This window comes from Cibotium barometz, chromosome 57 (assembly GCF_041138505.1).
Source record: "Cibotium barometz isolate CiBa-2024 chromosome 57, ASM4113850v1, whole genome shotgun sequence".
Taxonomy (NCBI): Eukaryota; Viridiplantae; Streptophyta; class Polypodiopsida; order Cyatheales; family Cibotiaceae; genus Cibotium; species Cibotium barometz.
In genome coordinates, this window is record NC_141102.1 from 29,242,963 (window position 1) to 29,261,476 (window position 18,514).

Below are 18,514 nucleotides of genomic sequence, written 5' to 3' on the forward strand. Positions count from 1 at the left end.
TAGCTAGTGCTGCTATCTTTGATTCTCAAGCGGGTTCGAATCAGGGCTCTTGTGAAGGATGGAAAAGAAATGATTCAAGCATTTGGTTCTTATGTGGAGGTAGCTCTGCCAAGTCAAGCTACTTTTATCTAAGATTTGTGCTTCAGATACCTTTAATTATTGTTTGAGCCCTGTGGTTATAGTGCTTTGTGAGAACTTACAGTGAGATGTGGTGTAAAGCCAGTGGTAGGTGATGTGGCTGACCGAAAAAGCTTAAAGAATGCCTTAAAAGATGTCCGTGCGGTCCTGTGCCCTACAAAGGTATCACCTTGTGTAATGATATCTTTCTTAACATTTGTAACTAGTTTTTGGCTCTTGGATAGGTCTTAGGGACAGTTCTTGAGTCAAGCCCCTTTTTTGCATGGTCAAGACTATATTCTAAAGGAAAAAGACTAGTGAACTGTGCCTTCTTAATTCATATCTACATACTCACCCAAGCTAGCAATACTCTTACAAGGAGATCATGCCCCTTTAAGTTGAATTCACACAAGCACAAAATGCATATGCACACACATGTCCCTTTAAGTCAAATTCACACAATCATACAATGCATTTGCATGCATGTGCGTGCACCATGAGTGCATACACATGCACATATGCACCAAACACACCAATTTATCCAAATGAAAGATTCGTGTGTGCACACACATACAACATATGCATGAACCAAGCACACAACCATTGATTCAAACTAAAGAATTACAACTCTTCCTCTCTCTCTCTCTCTCTCTCTCTCTCTCTCTCTCTCTCTCTCTACGTCGAGTGTATGGAGAGATCCTTACCCAGAATACATTGGGCAGTGCTATCCCTATACAACCAATAGAGTACATGCTGCATTTTTGTCCCGAATCCTAGAGCAGCCATTACATCAGCTATGTAATCCCATTGCATTGTATCAAATGCCTTCGCCATATCCACCTACATGATTAGCACATCTTTTTTGTATATTTGGCATATTCCATAGCGATATAGGCATCGGCAATATAATCCGTTATTTGTCTTCTATAGGGTTTACACATGCCAAGAATTCACGCCTTGCATTTTGAACACCTACTGTGATTTGTGAAGGATGCTCAAAAATCCGAGCGAAGTGTTGCACACACGTGTTTGCTAGCTCAGCTTTTGTGCTCGTCCAATGACCATTAGCTTTTTTAGTTCGAGCGATCTTGTGTCTTCGTCTATCCACATATGTAGACTTTTGAAGAAGGCTTTGGAAGAGCAACCTTTGTCTATTATTTGTTTGTAGTGTGCCCTTACCTACCATTTTTGTATCTTCATTTGGTCATCCAGAGTGATACAAGTTTTTGGTTTTGCATGCACCAGAGCTTTGTTGTGCTGATCCTCAACCCTAAGCTTGATTAAGAACAAGATGCTGATTTAAACATGATTAAGATAGACGAGAGAGAAGAAGAGAGTCGTGGGAGGGTTTTCTTTGGCTGGTTGCCGACGGTTGTAAGACAGCCTAGTTGGCTGCCGACAGGTCATCCAGATCCTCCAACTTGATGATGATGCTGAGGGTTTGATGGTGATGGTAATGATGATGTTGTAGATGATGATGTTGCTGACGCTTATGCTGATGTGGCTGATGATGATGATGAGAATGTTGTGATGCTAATGCTGATGATTAGTCAGGGATTAAGGCGTTCTTGCAGATATTTAGCCATGGCACGGGCCTCACACAATACTATATGCTGTATATTTGATAATGCATGACAATGGCTAAGTTCTGTCAATAATTGTACTGGTTGTTTTGCATCATCCACTCTTTGCCTTTGTTCTCCCATGTACCATCTACCATAGTCTGCAATGACAGTCTGCGTGCGATGAGCAAAGCAATACCAAGCTACATCCAAATCTTCTATCACTTGACCCGAAGCTGTTGTTAACAATCAAAAAGTGTTGATGCTGCTGTCATGTGCATGATAAATGCCATGGACATTTTTAGGGCTAAATCCTGAAGGGGCAGCCAGATAAATAGTATGAACGAGATAGAGACAGGGTTTGGAGCACAAGATACAGAAGTGGACATGTATGGACTCAGAGCAAGGCCTAGAGGGCATGAAGGAGGTGTCCTGACAATGCGTTAAAAGCAAACACAGGCTGTCGGCTGCTCATAGAACAGGTCGGCTGAACCAGAGGACAGGGGCAGTAGCAGGCGCATCATGATCAAGGAGGAGATCCAGTCGGGGCTGCGTTAAAGAGCATTAATGAATTTATGACTGGCCGACCAGCAGTCGGCCAGTAAAACAAGTGTCCAAGAACTATATAAATAGCAAAGTGTGCTCATTGTGGGCATTCAACTCCCTAGGAGTTGGGTCCTTAGGGTCCAAGTAGGGACCAGAATTTTGGTGTTTTATCACCCTGTGAGAGTGCTAGACTCATTTCTCAAGAATGAAGACCGAGACAGTGTTCAGAGTCGGGGCAGGAATGGATTGTGGACTAGAGGAAACAGATGCATAGATCTTCGTCAGAGTCAGAGTGGTTTGGAGAACAGGCCGGGTTTTCAGAGAAAAAGGGTTGCCAGGGATGGATGGATGACAGAGGGACTTCGGGAAAAAGTATGGGATGATGACAGTCATCCAAGAACAGGTTGGAAGCCCGTCATCAAGTTTAGCAGAGGGGGATGTCATGTGCATGATAAATGCCATGGACATTTTTAGGGCTAAATCCAGAAGAGGCAGCCAGATAATTAGTATGAACCAGATAGAGACAGGGTTTGGAGCACAAGATACAGAAGTTGACATGTATGGACTCAAAGCAAGGCCTAGAGGGCATGAAGGAGGTGTCCTGACAATGCGTTAGAAGCAAACATAGGTTGTCGGCTGCTCACAGAACAGGTCAGCTGAACCAGAGGACAGGGGCAGCAGCAGGCGCATCATGATCAAGGAGGAGATCCAGTCGGGGCTGCGTTAAAGAGCATTAATGAATTTATGACTGGCTGACCAGCAGTCAGCCAGTAAAACAAGTGTCCAAGAACTATATAAATAGCAAAGTGTGCTCATTGTTTTGGGCATTCAACTCTCTAGGAGTTGGGTCCTTAGGGTCCAAGTAGGGACGAGAATTTTGGTGTTTTATCACCCTTTTATGAAGACAGCCTAGGGCTGTAGTAGAAGTACCTTTTTGTACCATATCAATATACTGAATTTCCAGCACTTCTCTCTCTCTCTCTACTCTCTCTCTATATCTGCGTTTTGCATCAGATGGTTTCCAAGAGTGTTTAGGGCTGAAAGAAGACTCCCAGAGCTTCCGCGTGTTACAGCTGCAATGGAGGTTCGTGGACATGCATTTGAAAACACAAGCCCATCCATAAAGGTACATGATCAGACAGTTGAGTAGCATAATCCACCCATAGCTTGCATGTGAATGCATCATACTACCGAGCATTTAGCATGTACCATCTATCAAGACATGCCCAATAGTGATTGACAACCTTATGTTTCAAAGTAAATCCAAGTACATGTACGATATTGGCCAACCACATATCACTAGCATTTGTCTGAAGGATGAAATTCTGCCATTTATGTCTTTTATTCACTAGCATATGAGATGCATGGGAAGTATTGTTTTCATCTCTAGGGGGTTATTGAAATCCCCATACACAAAAGCATGTGTGAGCCACGGATAGGAGGCAAAAGTTCACCACAACCTTTGTCTTGCAAAAGACAGTTGAGAAGCATAAAGTCTTGCAAATTGATATACTTCTCCCTGCAACATACATTGCATAACCATCCATCTCCCATGAGGATCATTGAATTCAAGCACTGGTTGCAACTCATGCCTTACAAGGAAAGCAATCCCTGAATAACTATTGGTTCCCGCATAAAATATATCATAACCAGTGAAGTGTCCAAACTAGCCACCAAATTCATGCTGATTATGTTCTTGGATACACAACACATCAGGGTTCATTCTATTTACATAGTGCCAAAAATGCCTCCATTTATTTGGATCACAGTGCCTAGAACATTGTAAGCCACAAACTTACTGGAATCATTGACATCTCGAATCAAAAAAAGTAAAAGAAAGCTAATTCACATCCATGCTGTGGTCACCACCAGCATCCTGTAATACATGCCACATAACATCATTTTTTATCTACAATTTGTGTGCCTCCTTTACAAACTTCCGCCTAATCTCTAGACACAACATTTGTGAAAGGATTTTGATTCTGACCTCGTACAATTTGTGGGTCAGTCTTGTTCCGGATATGATATGTAGACTGGGGTAGTTGCTTAGCTGTTTTCTTTGGAGTCACAAATCCATCTTTGTCAACCTTCCCTTTTACTTTTTCCTTTCCAGTTTTTGCATCTTAACCACCTTCTTGATAGGTTGCACAGCTTCCTGTTTGCTGAGGTGGAGATACATCTTGTGGAGGGGGTTGGTGTATTACAGATGGACATTGCAAAGCCATGTGCCCAAATTTACGACGTTGGAAATAGGTTCCAACAAACATGCCCCAACTAAAGCTCATAATATTTTTTGCCAATAGCTAAATGTCCAATTCTAGGTCTGCTTGCCCCAATAGAAATGTGAGGGATAGTGGGTTTATCAGTGTCCCACAAAATACAAAAATGATTTCCATTTATTGTGGGTCTAGGTGGGCATATAACCTTACCCAACGATGTTGCTATGCTCGAGAGATAAGCCTTGAATTCTTGTGGGATGTGCAACACTTCCATCCACGTTGGGCATTTATGCTTGATCACATTGTGATAGTCCTTATTAGGTCACCAGGGCAATACATGAACCATTTGTGTGCCATACATCAACGGTGACATTTCCAAAAGCATAGTACGATGTATGTTGTTTGAGAGAAGCACTTCAAAAAACCCACAAGAGGCTCAGTACACCTCATCAACAAAACCCCCTTGTAGGACTGATTTCAACCATTGCACCACTTTTTGAGCCGGAGGCATTTTCCCAAGGAAGAAAATCAGTCCTACAGTGCCATACATCAACAGTGACATTTCCAAAAGCGTAGTACGATGTATGTTGTTTGAGAGAAGTACTTCAAAAAACCCACGAGAGGCTTAGTACACCTCATCAACAAAACCCCCTTGTAGGACTGATTTCAACCATTGCTGCACTTCTTGAGCCGGAGGCATTTTCCCAAGGAAGAAAATCACCATTGCATGTTCAGAAAAATGCTTGAGAGGGGTGACAATCGAAGGCACTAGGATGTCATAGTGATGCGCAGGCACTGGATGTTTCCACTGCTTTCTGTTATCTGCAAAATCTTCAGCAAGTGCATCATAAACAAACTGCTCTTTGGGATAAACAACCACTTCTGTATTGTCTGTACATAGCTGCTTATTCCTGTGTTCTCCTTCATGATGTGAGTAAACTTGATTGCTAGAATCACCCATGATGAAAAATAGAGAGAATCCACCACTCTGACAAACTCTCACTCCTTACGCACACTCTTACACACACACACACACACACACACACACACACACACACACTTACTTTTTTTGTTTTTTAGTAATTCTTATATTACCAGTGGGCAACCTCATTGCAAGGTGAAAACCCATAAAACCCACAAACAAAACATCATTATACAATTGAGGTCCCTATATAGGGCCCATGGAATTGACTGCCTAGAAGCAGTCAAAGAAGGCCATGTATTGCTGATCATCTATTTGGTGCAAGTTTCGGTAGTCATGTAGAGACTGTCTCAACAAGCATCGTAAGTAGATGTATTGATCCAGAGGAATATGTCCAAAATGCATTTGATTTCTATTTTCCCATATTGTCCACAATGCCCAAAAAGTAGTCCACGCAAAGAATACCCCAAAGTTGGCATATCGTTGTGGAATCCGAGCTAAAAGCCGTAATGTCTTCCCAAAATGAGCTCTCTCACACACACACCCACACGCATGCATGCATGCACGTAGACAAGCCTAGAGGCTGTGCAGAAGCAGAGGCAACAATCGGGAAGAGATCAGTTGCAGACAGCAAGAATAAGCGACAACCAGTAGGAAAAGAATGATGAGCAACAGGTACAGAGAATAGCCAACAATAGTCAATGACGCTCTACAAGTACAGGCGACGTCCCATGCTGCAAAGCAGGTACAGGCCGAATCCCTCCACATTGACCACAATAGGAACAGGCGGCAGCCTTCAATCAGCAAGAAACAGCAACAGCCTTCTCTCCAGGAGCACAGACGAACACTTTATGCACACCCTCTCCCCAACAAGAAGCGAAGACAGCCTTCTCTCCAAGAGCACATACGAACTCCCGTTTGATTCGACTCTTGTTTGATTCGAGTTGGAGCTACACAGTTATGCGGGCCTTAGCCAGAAACCCTAGACACAGTCAGCTATTATCTTTCTCTCACACACGATTCCTCTCTCTCTCTCACCCCCCCTTCTCTCTCTCTCTCTCTCTCTCTCTCTCTCTCTCTCTCTCTCTCTCTACATCTACTAGTAGAGGAGTGACATCAGCCCGAGCGAGAGAGCTACGATCCAGGAGACGCCCCTGCCCACTTGGCCCTCGCCCTCCAGGTCTCCACCAGACAGAGATTGATGAGATCTTGAGGAGACATAGCAGAGAGGACAAACTCCAGATTGATCTAGCACAGATTGGGAGATATCTTGCCCCTAACCCGATGTATGACATCCTACACCCAGTCATTGGCACCGGTTGGAGCTAGATGCTTTATTGGATGTATTTACCCCCCTCTCCCTCCCACCCACCCCACAGTAGTTAACTAGAGACTTGTATGTGATTTATTTCTACATTATAGAGTACTTCGTACTTTTTTTTTCATTGTATCCTTTGAATGTCCATTGAGACATGATGATGTACACAGGTTTTGTCTCATAGGCCGTTTTTTGGCCTTTAGAAGACGTTAATAAAATCTTTCTTTCTTTCTTTTCTCTCTCTCTCTCTCTCACACACACACACACACACACACATGCACATAAGTGCACACATGCCACATGCATGCACAAGGCACCCATTTATCTAAGCAAAAGATTTCTACATTGCATGCACGAACAACATGCGCACGCTCACACACACACACACACACACACACACGCACGCACGCACGCACGCACGCACAAAGAGAGGCAAGAACCACACATTGTAAAAAATGCTCCACATGGACATGCAAACCCATCTAAGCACACATCTCCCCGAGCACCGGCATTGACAATGCATACAAAATAGCTAACATTGACCAACTTCTATGCCACCACAAGAAAAGGAATTGTAACATGTAGAAGCTTTGTAGACCTTACTTGTTAGCTTTTTATATTAGAACCCCTTAACTTTACTTCACATGTAAAGAGGAGAAAGAAAGAAAGTTGTTATTAACATCTAGGAAAGACCCGAAGGGTCTATGAGACCGCAAAGATGTTACATGCGATCCATGAGTAAATTGGATGTCAAGACAACATGAAAAAACTAGTTGCCAAGAGAGAGAGAGAGAAATGAAATGAAATGAAATGATATATTAACGTCTTCAAAAGGCCAAAATGACCTATGAGACCAAAAAGGTTACAACAATTGGTGGATCTGATACAATGTCTGTGCAAGAAAAGCTAAAAACAACTAAGAGAGAGAGAGAGAGAGAGAGAGAGAGAGAGAGAGGGGTATGCACCATACACATGATCAGGATTCGGTCCCAACACTAAGAAAAGGAATTGTAACATGTAGAAGCTTTGTAGACCTTACTTGTTAGCCTTTTATATTAGAACCCCTTAACTTAACTTCACATGCAAAGAGGAGAAAGAAAGAAAGATGTTATTAACATCTATGAAAGACCCGAAGGGTCTATGAGACCACAAAGATGTTACTTCGGGTCTATGAGACCACAAAGATGTTTTATGCGATCCATGAGTAAATTGGATGTCAAGACAACATGAAAAAATAAAAACTAGTTGCTGAGAGAGAAAGAAAGAAAGAAAGAAAGAAAGATTGTATTAATGTCTCTCTCAGGCCAAAGAGAATTGGCCTATGAGACAAAACCATGTACAATGTATGTGGTATCTCTGAGTATCAGATGGTGCTCAGTGCACAATACAGAGAGGTATGCACCATACACATGATCAGGATTTGGGTCCCAAGACCCATTGAAGGGGCCCCTCCATAAGTGGAGTAGTTGCTTGGTTTTTGTAGATATGAATTAGTACAATTGGAGCAACTAGCAAAGATCCAACAGTAGGACATCTCAAAGTTGGTCAATCTGACAAGGGCTTTACAACAAAAATTTGCCCAAGCATACCCGAAGGCCACATGCCTGTATATTGATGCCAATTTGGTCAAGGAAATGATTGAGGAGATGAGGAAGGACTTGATGAGGTTCCTAGAGCAAACTTGGCAGGTACCATGGAATACAATTCTTCCCAAGTTCCGATGTGTAGAGGAGGCATTGGAACTTGAAAAGGAGGAAGAAGATGATGAAGAGGAAGGTGAGACGGAATCTACCGGGGGTGAGGAAGATGATGATTCTAAGGGTTGCTCTGAGGGTGATTCTGATGGGGATGATTATGACGACAACACTGGTGATGACGGAGGAGAGAATGTGGCATAACAATGAAAGGAACCTGAAGGGGAGATGTCACGTGCATGTCCGTGCCATGGCTAATCTTCAGCATGAACTGTCTTAATCCCTGATTAGAGCAGTAGCATCACAGTCATCATCAACATCTTCATCAGCATTACCATCAGCATCATTAGAAGAACCATCATCATCATCAACATCATCGTTGGCAGCATTAGCAGTTCCATCATCTTCATCATAAACATCACCATGGAGGGTATGGATGCCCAGTCAGCAGCCTAGTGTTGTCGGCTGCCTATGGAGTATCCGACTAGCCAGTCGGCTAGGCCCAGAAGGTCGGGTAGCAGCTTGGACAAGGCATCAAGGCAGTACAACATTTAATAAAGGAAAAAAATCTTATAGAGGAAGCATTCCCTGAGAGTAGGTAATAGGTATGCATACCCAGTACCTCATTAAGCTCTCAGATCATTTCCAAAGGCCTAGCAACAGGCATGATCAGTTTCGGTGGGTGACCCAACACTGTGTCAAGGTTAAGGGAAAGCAGGCATGGGGACAGCAGTGAACAGACGCTCAGTTCTTCATCAAAGACATGGAAGTGGAGATCAGGAGTGAAGGTGTTCAAACCAAAAATATCAGTCAGTCAGTAGAAGTTAAAGTCAATAAGCAGTAGCAGTTCAAGGTCAGTAGAAGTCTAGGGAGGAAGGATGACAGAGTCTCCACCTCGTCATCAAGTTTAGCAGAAGGGAATGTCATGTGCACGCTTGTGCCATGGCTAATATTCAGCATGAATTGTCTTAATCCTTGATTAGAGCAGTAGCATCACAGTCATCATCAACATCTTCATTAGCATTACCGTGAGCATCATCAGAAGAACCATGAGTATCAACATTAGAATCATCATCATCAACATCATCGTTGGCAGCATCAACAATTCCATCATCTTCATCATAAACATCACCATGGAGGGTATGGATGCCCAGTCGGCTGCATATGGAGCATCCTACTAGCCAGTCGGCTAGGCTGTGTAACAGCTTGGATAAGGCATCGAGGTAGTACAACATTTAATAAAGGAATAAAAAAGCATATTTTGCTTGTCCTTTGCTGGCAGACAGCAGCACAGCTGGCTGACCAGCACTCTTGGAACATATATAAGTATCACATTGTTTTTTTCAGCAAAAGATAGATCATTAGCTCATCATTCATTCATGCAATAATCAATAGAACTCATGTAGAAGGGGACGAGGTCATCCATTATGGGCTGACCACAAGCCTCAGCCATGTACAAGCATAAGCTATCTTTTTGTACCATATGAATAAAGAAAACCTGACACCTAATCTCTCTCATGTTCTCTCTCCTTTGTCTTAATCTTGTGTTAATTAGGATCAATGTTCTTAATCATGCTTAGGGCTGTGGATCAGTACAAGAAGGCTTTTGCGCATGCAACAGGAGAGCTTTGCACCAAAGGACAATACTATTTCGGTAGTGTATTCGAATTCAGCTCTTGGAGTTGATTTTCAAATGCAGTAGGTGAGGTGCTGGACATTGCCTCATCTTCCGATCCTCCTTGGCTCATTGGGTTCCCATTGTTCTTACCCAAGCAATGAGAATGAACTTTCTTTTTAACACTTATGACAAATGTCACACATGTGGGTTCCTTGGTTTCATGGATAGCCTTAGAGGTTTCTTGGCTTGTGGCTCCTAGTGCTCCATAGTGTAGTTTGTAGTGTGTAGAGAGACATAGTGAGAGAGAGAAGAAAATAATGCTCAAGTGTATGCACGACTCAAGGAGTATTAGATCGCTTGATTTGAAGTACATCAAGTACATGCTTTATAACCTTTGAAGGTTCTTCTCCATGACATAAGCAATGATGTCATGCAGGTATAAATATCTAGATATTATGTGACCCACTATAAGAATGGGTTCACACCAAAAACACGCACATAACACATAAGTGAGTGTTTACACCACCACTGGTGACATGGTTACACACACATACGACTCTGAATCCCAACAAACCCTCTGGAGCAAAGGTGGTATCTTATGAAGTGGCCTTCATACTTATGGTGATTTGGGCTCACTGGCACCACGTGATGCAAAAGATCACAACGGCCATACCTGGCGTGATACGACAGATCACAGTTAAGCTTGCAAATGGAGCTTGACCACTCGTAAGATTCCTCAACCCTTCTAGACTATCCCCTTGACTCATAACAGAGTAATCGAGGAAATCACAAAGCCTTTTATAACAGAAGGCGATACAAACGTTTAGGCAGATTATTTTTCAGATTTTGGGGGACATCCCGCAACTCAAATACATAAAGAGATGAAGATCGGCTAGAAAGCCGAGCTGGTATCTATCTTTGTAAGAGATAGATCGGAAAGTTCAGCAAAGAGGGCTTTATTAGGTGCTGCTGTAGAAGTCTTTAGCTTCTCCAGTTCTTCCTCCTCTGAATCTTCTTCTGCCACCAAGTTTGCATGGTTCTTCTCTTGTTCCTTGGCCATTTTCTTGAAGCACTTGTCTTCAGTATGCCCTGGCTTTCGGCAATACGTACCCTTCACTGCCTTGCCTGTGAATTTGCTTCTTTGTTTTGAGAAGAAGCTTTTCTCCATGTCAAGGACCATTGTTTTTTGGTCCTGTAACCTCCTGTCTTCATCAAGGAGGACTGCTATCATGCTGTTGTAAGTCATTTCTCTAGGCACTTCTTCAAATTTGTCTATGTCCTCGAGACTAGAGAAGAGGACAACCTTCTTGTTGTCTTCATCAATGTTGGTAGTGAGGGCATCAAGTTGTTGTAATAAAGAACCAATAGTGCTCAAGTGTTCTTGAAGTGAGTGATGCTCCTTCATTTTTAGTGTATAGTATTTTTGTTTTAAGAACACTTTGGAGTTATTAATTTTATTGCCCAATAGATTTTCCAACTTGTTCCATACCTCCCTTGAAGTTTTGTCGAAGTCGATGTGATGTATCAAATTATCTGCAAGATCTAGACCAATATGGGCAAGTGCTTTGTCATTGCGATCTACCCATGCTTTGACATCTGGAGAAGTGGCAGCTCCCTCGGGCTTCTCATATGTTCCTTTGACTATGTTTCATAGACCATCTCTCATGAGGATAAGTCTCACTTTGGTTTGCCATGTTGGAAAATTTACTCCAGAGAATTTTTGGAAGGTGATGATTGATCTAGGCAAATCCATGATGAGTGAACTTGTGCAGCAAAGAGAACTCAGTTGACCACAGCAGAGAGCACTTTGGATTAGTGAACAGAGGGAAAGCTAGCAAGATATGAAGTAGGTGACAAGGACTTGGCCTTGCTCTCTACAGCAATTGTCTTCATTTCCGTTGTGCATTCTGACATGGTATCGAGCCCCAAGTGGCTTGAAGCTTGGAGACAGTGGAACCTCGAGGGTTTGCTGATTTGTGGTACTTATTGGAGATTGCTTGGGCTGTTTGAGAGTTGGAGATCGGGTAGAAGGCGGCCATCACCGTTGGACAGCCACCTTGCATACTATTTGCAGCCTCTTCTTCATTTTTTTTCCCACCCACCCTCCCTTCACAAGACCTTGTAAACCCTTGAGATGGCAGACTTGCTTGAGATGGCTGAGAAGCACGTGAAGATCCCTACACTCCCCACGTTCTCGGTGGATCGACAGTTGGACGGGAACAACTACGGCATATGGAAGGTAATGATTGAGTCTGTCTTGGAGTGTTATGACTTGGCTGATTTCATTGTGGTTGGTGTTCCACAGTCGGAGTTGGAGGACGGGGAGTTGTTACCCTCTACGCGGAAAGAGCGGGAGGCTCAGGCACAGTTGTGGGATCGTGTCAATGCTTGTGTGCGTTCTTTCATCTTCCTTAATTGCACACCACAGGTGATTAATCATATAAAGCATATGACGCTGGCCAGAGGGATTTGGCAGCATTTGGCTTCTCTGTATAATAGGGTATCACCCATGAAGCAAATCTCCTTGGAAGTGTAGATGCGGGTGATGAATCCTGCAAAGTCTTCGACGATGCGAGAGCACATCATCAAGTTGTAGGCTCTTCAGCAAGAGGTTCTTCAAGCTGGGAAAGAGATATCTTTTGAGGACATGGCCATCACGTTGTTGTCTCATTTTCCCTCTCAGCACTCAGCACTATACTCCTCTTTGGTCACCAGTGGCAAGCTTAATACCATCACGTGGGAGGAGCTTGTGTCTATGGTCTTGGACCAAGAAGAGCATTTTACGAACCCTCCACAGGGTGGAGGTTCAGAGGCCTTGACTGGCTAGCGGTCGAAAGGCTGTAATAACAACAATAAGGGCAAAGGGAAGTCTTCATCGGAGAAGTCTTCTGAGAAGAAGCCTGATTCAAACCGTGAGAAACTGAAGGCCGAGCGCACCTGCAACGATTGTGGCAAGAAAGGCTACTATTGGAGAACATGTCCTAAGCAGAATACCGAGAAGAGTGCCGATTCTTCTGCGAGGGTTGCAATCCTTCACACTGAGGAAGGATGGGTGGGATACTGTGGGGCAGGGAAGCAACAATACTCCGGCAATAGGAGAAAGAATCCAAATAGTGACTTTTTCCAACCCCGTCTTTTGCACTCTTGGAGACTAGGGCTCTCTCTACCCAGGCAGTCTATGCACATGGGTGATGAAAAGAGAAACTTTGGCAATTCCCTAGGCTTTGATACCATTTGTAGAACACTCGTGTCTATGTGATAGGGTTCGAGAGTAGAGTGCAGTGGAATCAAGCACACACACCACACACGAGAGTCCTAGAACTACGGTTTTGTATTGTGTACAAGAAAGAAGTGTTGGCCAACCCTTAACGCCAGAGAAACACTCTAGGCCCCAGTTGCTGGAGGGAGAGATGCAGATGATCATGACGATTTCCTTATGCACATAAATATATGCACCAATGTGCTAGTCAGCCAGTAGAAACTACTATGGGCCTGCATTTATTTTTCACGACCAGCTTTTATTGCTGCCGACCAGGTGGCACCTGTGCCTATCCTTAAGGCTTATGCAGCCCACAGACTTGCGCGCATGTGTTCTTGCTGCCCGACCTGCCTTACAGGCTGTCCGCATGTACCATAGGGTGAGGTGTGTCAGAGTCTGGCCTTAGGTAGTCATGTCCAGGTGGAATATCCACGTATGGGATGTGCACTTGATAGGCTTGTAGTGTACTCCTTTTTATGTTGTGTTGTTTGCAAAGTTAAGTCTATGTTTGAAAAAAATACGCAGGGGGGTAAAGGAAGATGTATAAATGTACAAGTCTGTGCATGCGTTTGAGCTCTTTGGAAATAAAAATTGGGGCCTTCTTTTCAAAGCTAGTGATCATAATAGTGCTAAAGCTTGCAGGTGTTCATGTTTAGGTAAAGACTTTGTGCATCAATAAGGGAAGCCGCATGGGTTATTCAATTGTCTTTGAAAGCTACATGCGGTGAGGGTGCTTTTAGAAGATGATCAAGGACTGTTTTCGTCTGGTTTAGGAGCTTAATATGTCATTGAAGCATGCACTTACAAGGGATGATTTTCACACCTGTTTTGAAAGGCAACTTACCTTAAGCCCAGCTGTTGTTCACACTGTATCTCTCAGGTGGGGGCTCTTGCTGACAAAGAGATCATGACAGGAATAGAGCACATTGTTTTCTTATCTCAGGTTTCTCAAATCTCCTTGTTATCTAAGAAAAGTCTTTGTATCTTGATTTCGGGCTAGGAAAGTCTTTTGACTGTGCCAGCTGCCAAAATTTATGCATGTATGCTTGTGCTAATAAATGTACAGTTTGCTGCTTATAGCAATGTTGGAGGTTTGGCTGCACTGGTAAATGCAAATGCCAGGCGGCAGGCTGAAGAAGATGAGGCAGTCATAAGGGATCTTGGTATTCCTTGTACAATAGTAAGGTCTGCAGCATTGCAAGATCAACCAGGAGGTCAAAAGGGTTTCATATTTGAAGAGGTATAAGGCAACAACTGCGCGCGTGCGCGCGTGTGTGAGAGAGAGAGAGAGAGAGAGAGAGAGAGAGAGAGAGAGATTATCGTCTGCAAAAGACCGCAAGGGTCTATGAGACCAAAAGTTACAATGAACCATGAGTAAATGAATCATGGAATAACAATGTTGATTACATGCTCAGGTTTTGTGCATCACAAGTTTGTCATATGAGAAGATGTTTTTTGATGCTTGTCCACCCACCAACACCCCCCATCCCCCCCCCCTCCCCTTCTCTCTCTCTCTCTCTCTCCAAACCTCCAAGCACACTGCTAGGCGCCGTCAGACCCCGACACACCCCCAGTTCATAAGCCCCGGATTCAGGATATCCTGGCCCACCATCGAGCAGCTTCATCCTCACAGTAGACTATCGACATCTCTAGCCCTCTTGTATCACCCATGATGGACATCCTCGATTGGCCCTTGCCCGACATACGGGGTTGATTGACTGTTTTTATTTAGCTCTCCCATATCCCATTACTTATTGTACCCTATACCTGGCATAGTAGGATCTAGATTTTTCATCTTGTATAATCTCAGAGTTTGAGGTCTTAGCTTTCAGTTTTCAGTTTTAGTTTACTGTTGCTTTTTCTTATTTCATCCATAACGAGATTTCATGGACACTATATGCATATACACATCATTTCGGTCTCATAGACCCTGTGGGTCTTTTAAAGACAATATAACTTTCTTTCTTTCTTTATTTCTCTCTCTCCCCAAACCTCCATTTTGATGCCTTGATCATGCAGGGAAGTGCACGGAAAGGTGTGATAAGTAGAGAAGATGCTGCTATGATCTGCGTGAAGGCTCTGGAATTCCCTCCTAAGCAAGCTCTACTTTTTGAGGTAGGTAATCATTTTATAAAGCTTCCAAACCATGGTTTGTGCATGATTGCTTGGTTTCTTCTGATGAGTACCTGTGAGCAGGGTTTCTAGGGATACAATGCCTCCTGGAGTTTGCAGCTTACAAAAAGCTGCACAGAGGGAGTCATGAGGTGTGAATTAGAGTTTCGCATGAAAGTGTGAATGGTGTATAATGCAACAATCACAATTATAGGTGCACTACTTAGATAAGTTAAGAATACTGTAAATTGGTGAATGCAAGAGAGAGCTAAGAATTGAAGATGGAAGGGGACTAGTGAAGCTGAAGGTGGGTAGTAGATCCATGAAAAGGCGGGCCATTTTTTCTAATTGTAGTGGAGGAAGGAGTGATGACAGAAAGTAGGAAGACAAGGTGGCTATCTAAAGCTCTTAAGGGCAATCAAATGTGCTGACTAGCCTGGTTGGCCATCAAACTGATTGTTGGTACAGGCTCATCCTTGACAGTAATACCTCTTCTGCTATATCCATGCGTGTGATGGTTCAATTTTTACCAAATGTCATCTCGAATAACTTTATTTAGTTCTGCCGCGATAATGCATGAGCCGGTCCAAGGTACCAAAATGGTGGAAGAGCATATGTAGTGAGAGTTTGTGCCCTCATCCACCTTGTTGCATTGGCATACCAAGAATTGCCTACCCGTTTTAAGGCAAGATTCGTGGGGATGAGGATAAGGCCAGCCACGAGAGTCATTCGCTACCCTGTGTCAATCTTAAAGAGAAGGGACTTCCTTTGTAGTTGTTGGAAGTGTGCTTGGAAGCACTGCATACCCAAAAAAGAAAGAAAGAAAGGTTTAAAAACGTCTACAAAGGGATGTAACGGCCCATGAGACCAATGATGGTACAATTGTGAGTTCCATGGTGGTTGATGCATAGGGTATCCCCTATAACCTTAACAAAGCATAATGAAAATGAAACTAGATGGAAACTGTGAGGTATGCCTAAAAGACACTGATGGGCAATGAAGGCATGATATACCAATATATGGTTTGAGAGCTGTCTCAAGACCTCTTTCGGTGATGGACACTATGGGGATCTGGATTGCCATAATATGGTCTTCTATACTAGAGGAGTGTTTCCAGGTGTGGCGTTACATGAGGGGTGCTGAGCTTTGGGTGTTCTGGGTGTCAATGTCCTAGGTCATCTAACATCCTCAGGTGTTTGAACGTCATGATGGAAATTCATTGTGGCTGCAAGCTCTCTATGCGTGCCCTGATCTCGTGCATTTGTGTTTGCTCCTTGTCATCTTGCTCTCAGGCTTGTAGCTTTCCAATGATCTGGAAGAAAGATGTAATGTGTGTGGCACTCTGTTCTTCTTGCCTACTTTGTTCCTACACAAGTTACTCTCTGTCTCTGTATCTTATGCAGAAAGAGTGCAGTACACCTTTGCTTCTTTTATTACAATGACTTGATGAAGAGGACCCAATCCCTCTCTTAATAGGCAATGAAAGCGGCCTCTAATCTCATAGTATGCTGGACTCACCTGGATCCCAATCTAAGTCTGCAAAAGGTCGGTTCTCCCACATCCACAGTCTGTACTCACATAAACTGGAATCATTCAACACAGGGTCAATAAACCACCCTGTGCCGCGAGAGGCAACCACCCTAATCCGCTGCCATCTAAGAGTATCAATCTCTGGGACTGGATGATCAATCCTGTGTAACTGGCCTCTGTCACCCACTCGGAAGTAAGAGGGAGGTGCCATAACCAACAACTCCTCTGGTAACCATGAGAGGAACTTCTGTAAGTGAGAATTTGGCCTGTCATAAGGGCTCGGAATCCCCCTCAAAGTGATGATCCAATTTGAACAGCCAGTGTAAACAAATAGCCTCGTCAATCTCGATGCGTCAAGCATGCACGGAAGTGAGACCTCCTCCAACGTGTTGGGCAAGATCAGGGTCGGCTATTTCACTGAATGCAGACCTCCAAGTCTGCACAGAGCGAGTAGGACCTGCATCCCAATGAGCCCAAGAGACGTAAGATCGCTCACCAATCATGTGTCCGGAAGCGTCTCTGATGTGGGGATTCCATAGGATAGGCTGTCGCTCAATCTCCTTTGTAAGAGTGGGCTCTGGGTGAATGAGGCATCGTGTGAGAGAATGCCAAACACGCAATAAACTACGAAGAAAGGCTGAACAAGGCGGTTGATAGCTGACAACATTGAAAATCCATATGATCGAAGGCCTCCAATCTCCACCAAGGCGAGGGTGACAATGACGCACACCATCCTGAAGTAAGATCTTCCAGGTGTGATCTCCTAGAGTGAGCCCTCAAACCATGAATTTCGCGAGTAAAGCCTTGCTCCATGTCTCAGGGTCTATGATGCCTGAACCCCCATCATGTGTCGGTAGAAGAACTGTATCCCAAGCCACTCTAGCTCTCGTATCCGAACTGCCATCTGAGCCAACCCACAAATAATTTCGGATCAACCATTGAAGTTGAGAGATGGGAGAGCATGAAAGGCACCAACAAGAAGCGACATATCAAGCCATGGCCAAGAGAACCTGATTAACTACCAAGGCCCAGCCAGCCAAAGAAAGTCTAGCTAAACTCCAAAAAGCCAACTTTCTCCTGATAGAGGAGATCACTGGAACAAACTACTGGGTTGCCGATACGTCAAGGCCTACCTAGAAACCTAAATATCGAGCAGTGTGCCCGCAACCAATCCAAGTAAATCCCACTGGTAACCCCAAGTAGGAGAAGCTAGAGGATCGGTCAAGAAACCCAAAGACTTGTTCCGGTTTACCTTTGCTCTTGCTGCCAAGCAAAAAATATCAAGAACAACTCGTAAATGCTCCAAGACCTGGGCATTATTCTCTACATACAGAGTTGTATCATTGGTATACTTTGCATCAAGGAGATCCTTAGGTAAATCCAAAGGTAACCTTAGGCCATGAATCCCTGTAGTGCCGTCTCAAAGAAAATAAGACATGGCCTTGGCAAAGAACAAAAACAAATAAGGATCAAGAGGACATCCCAGTCTCATAGACCACTGCAAGTGAAAAGAATCACCCATATGGCCTCCAATAATCACTCTACTGCTGGTACAACAATAAAGGCCGGACACCCCCATAATCCACTCTTGCGGAAAGCCAAGCCTACTAAGAGTTT

The 18,514-nt window shown here is 43.7% G+C and overlaps 1 protein-coding gene across 1 annotated transcript in view; it reads left to right on the forward strand.

The window, feature by feature from the left end:
- LOC147606638 (NAD(P)-binding Rossmann-fold superfamily protein) overlaps positions 1-18,514 on the forward strand; it is a 46,089-nt gene that overhangs the window by 21,914 nt on the left and 5,661 nt on the right. The window contains exons 4-8 of the mRNA XM_086791665.1: positions 4-99; positions 220-300; positions 14,136-14,198; positions 14,322-14,495; positions 15,275-15,370. Coding sequence (XP_086647791.1) covers positions 4-99; positions 220-300; positions 14,136-14,198; positions 14,322-14,495; positions 15,275-15,370 — 510 coding nt within the window. The remainder of the gene's footprint in view (positions 1-3; positions 100-219; positions 301-14,135; positions 14,199-14,321; positions 14,496-15,274; positions 15,371-18,514) is intronic.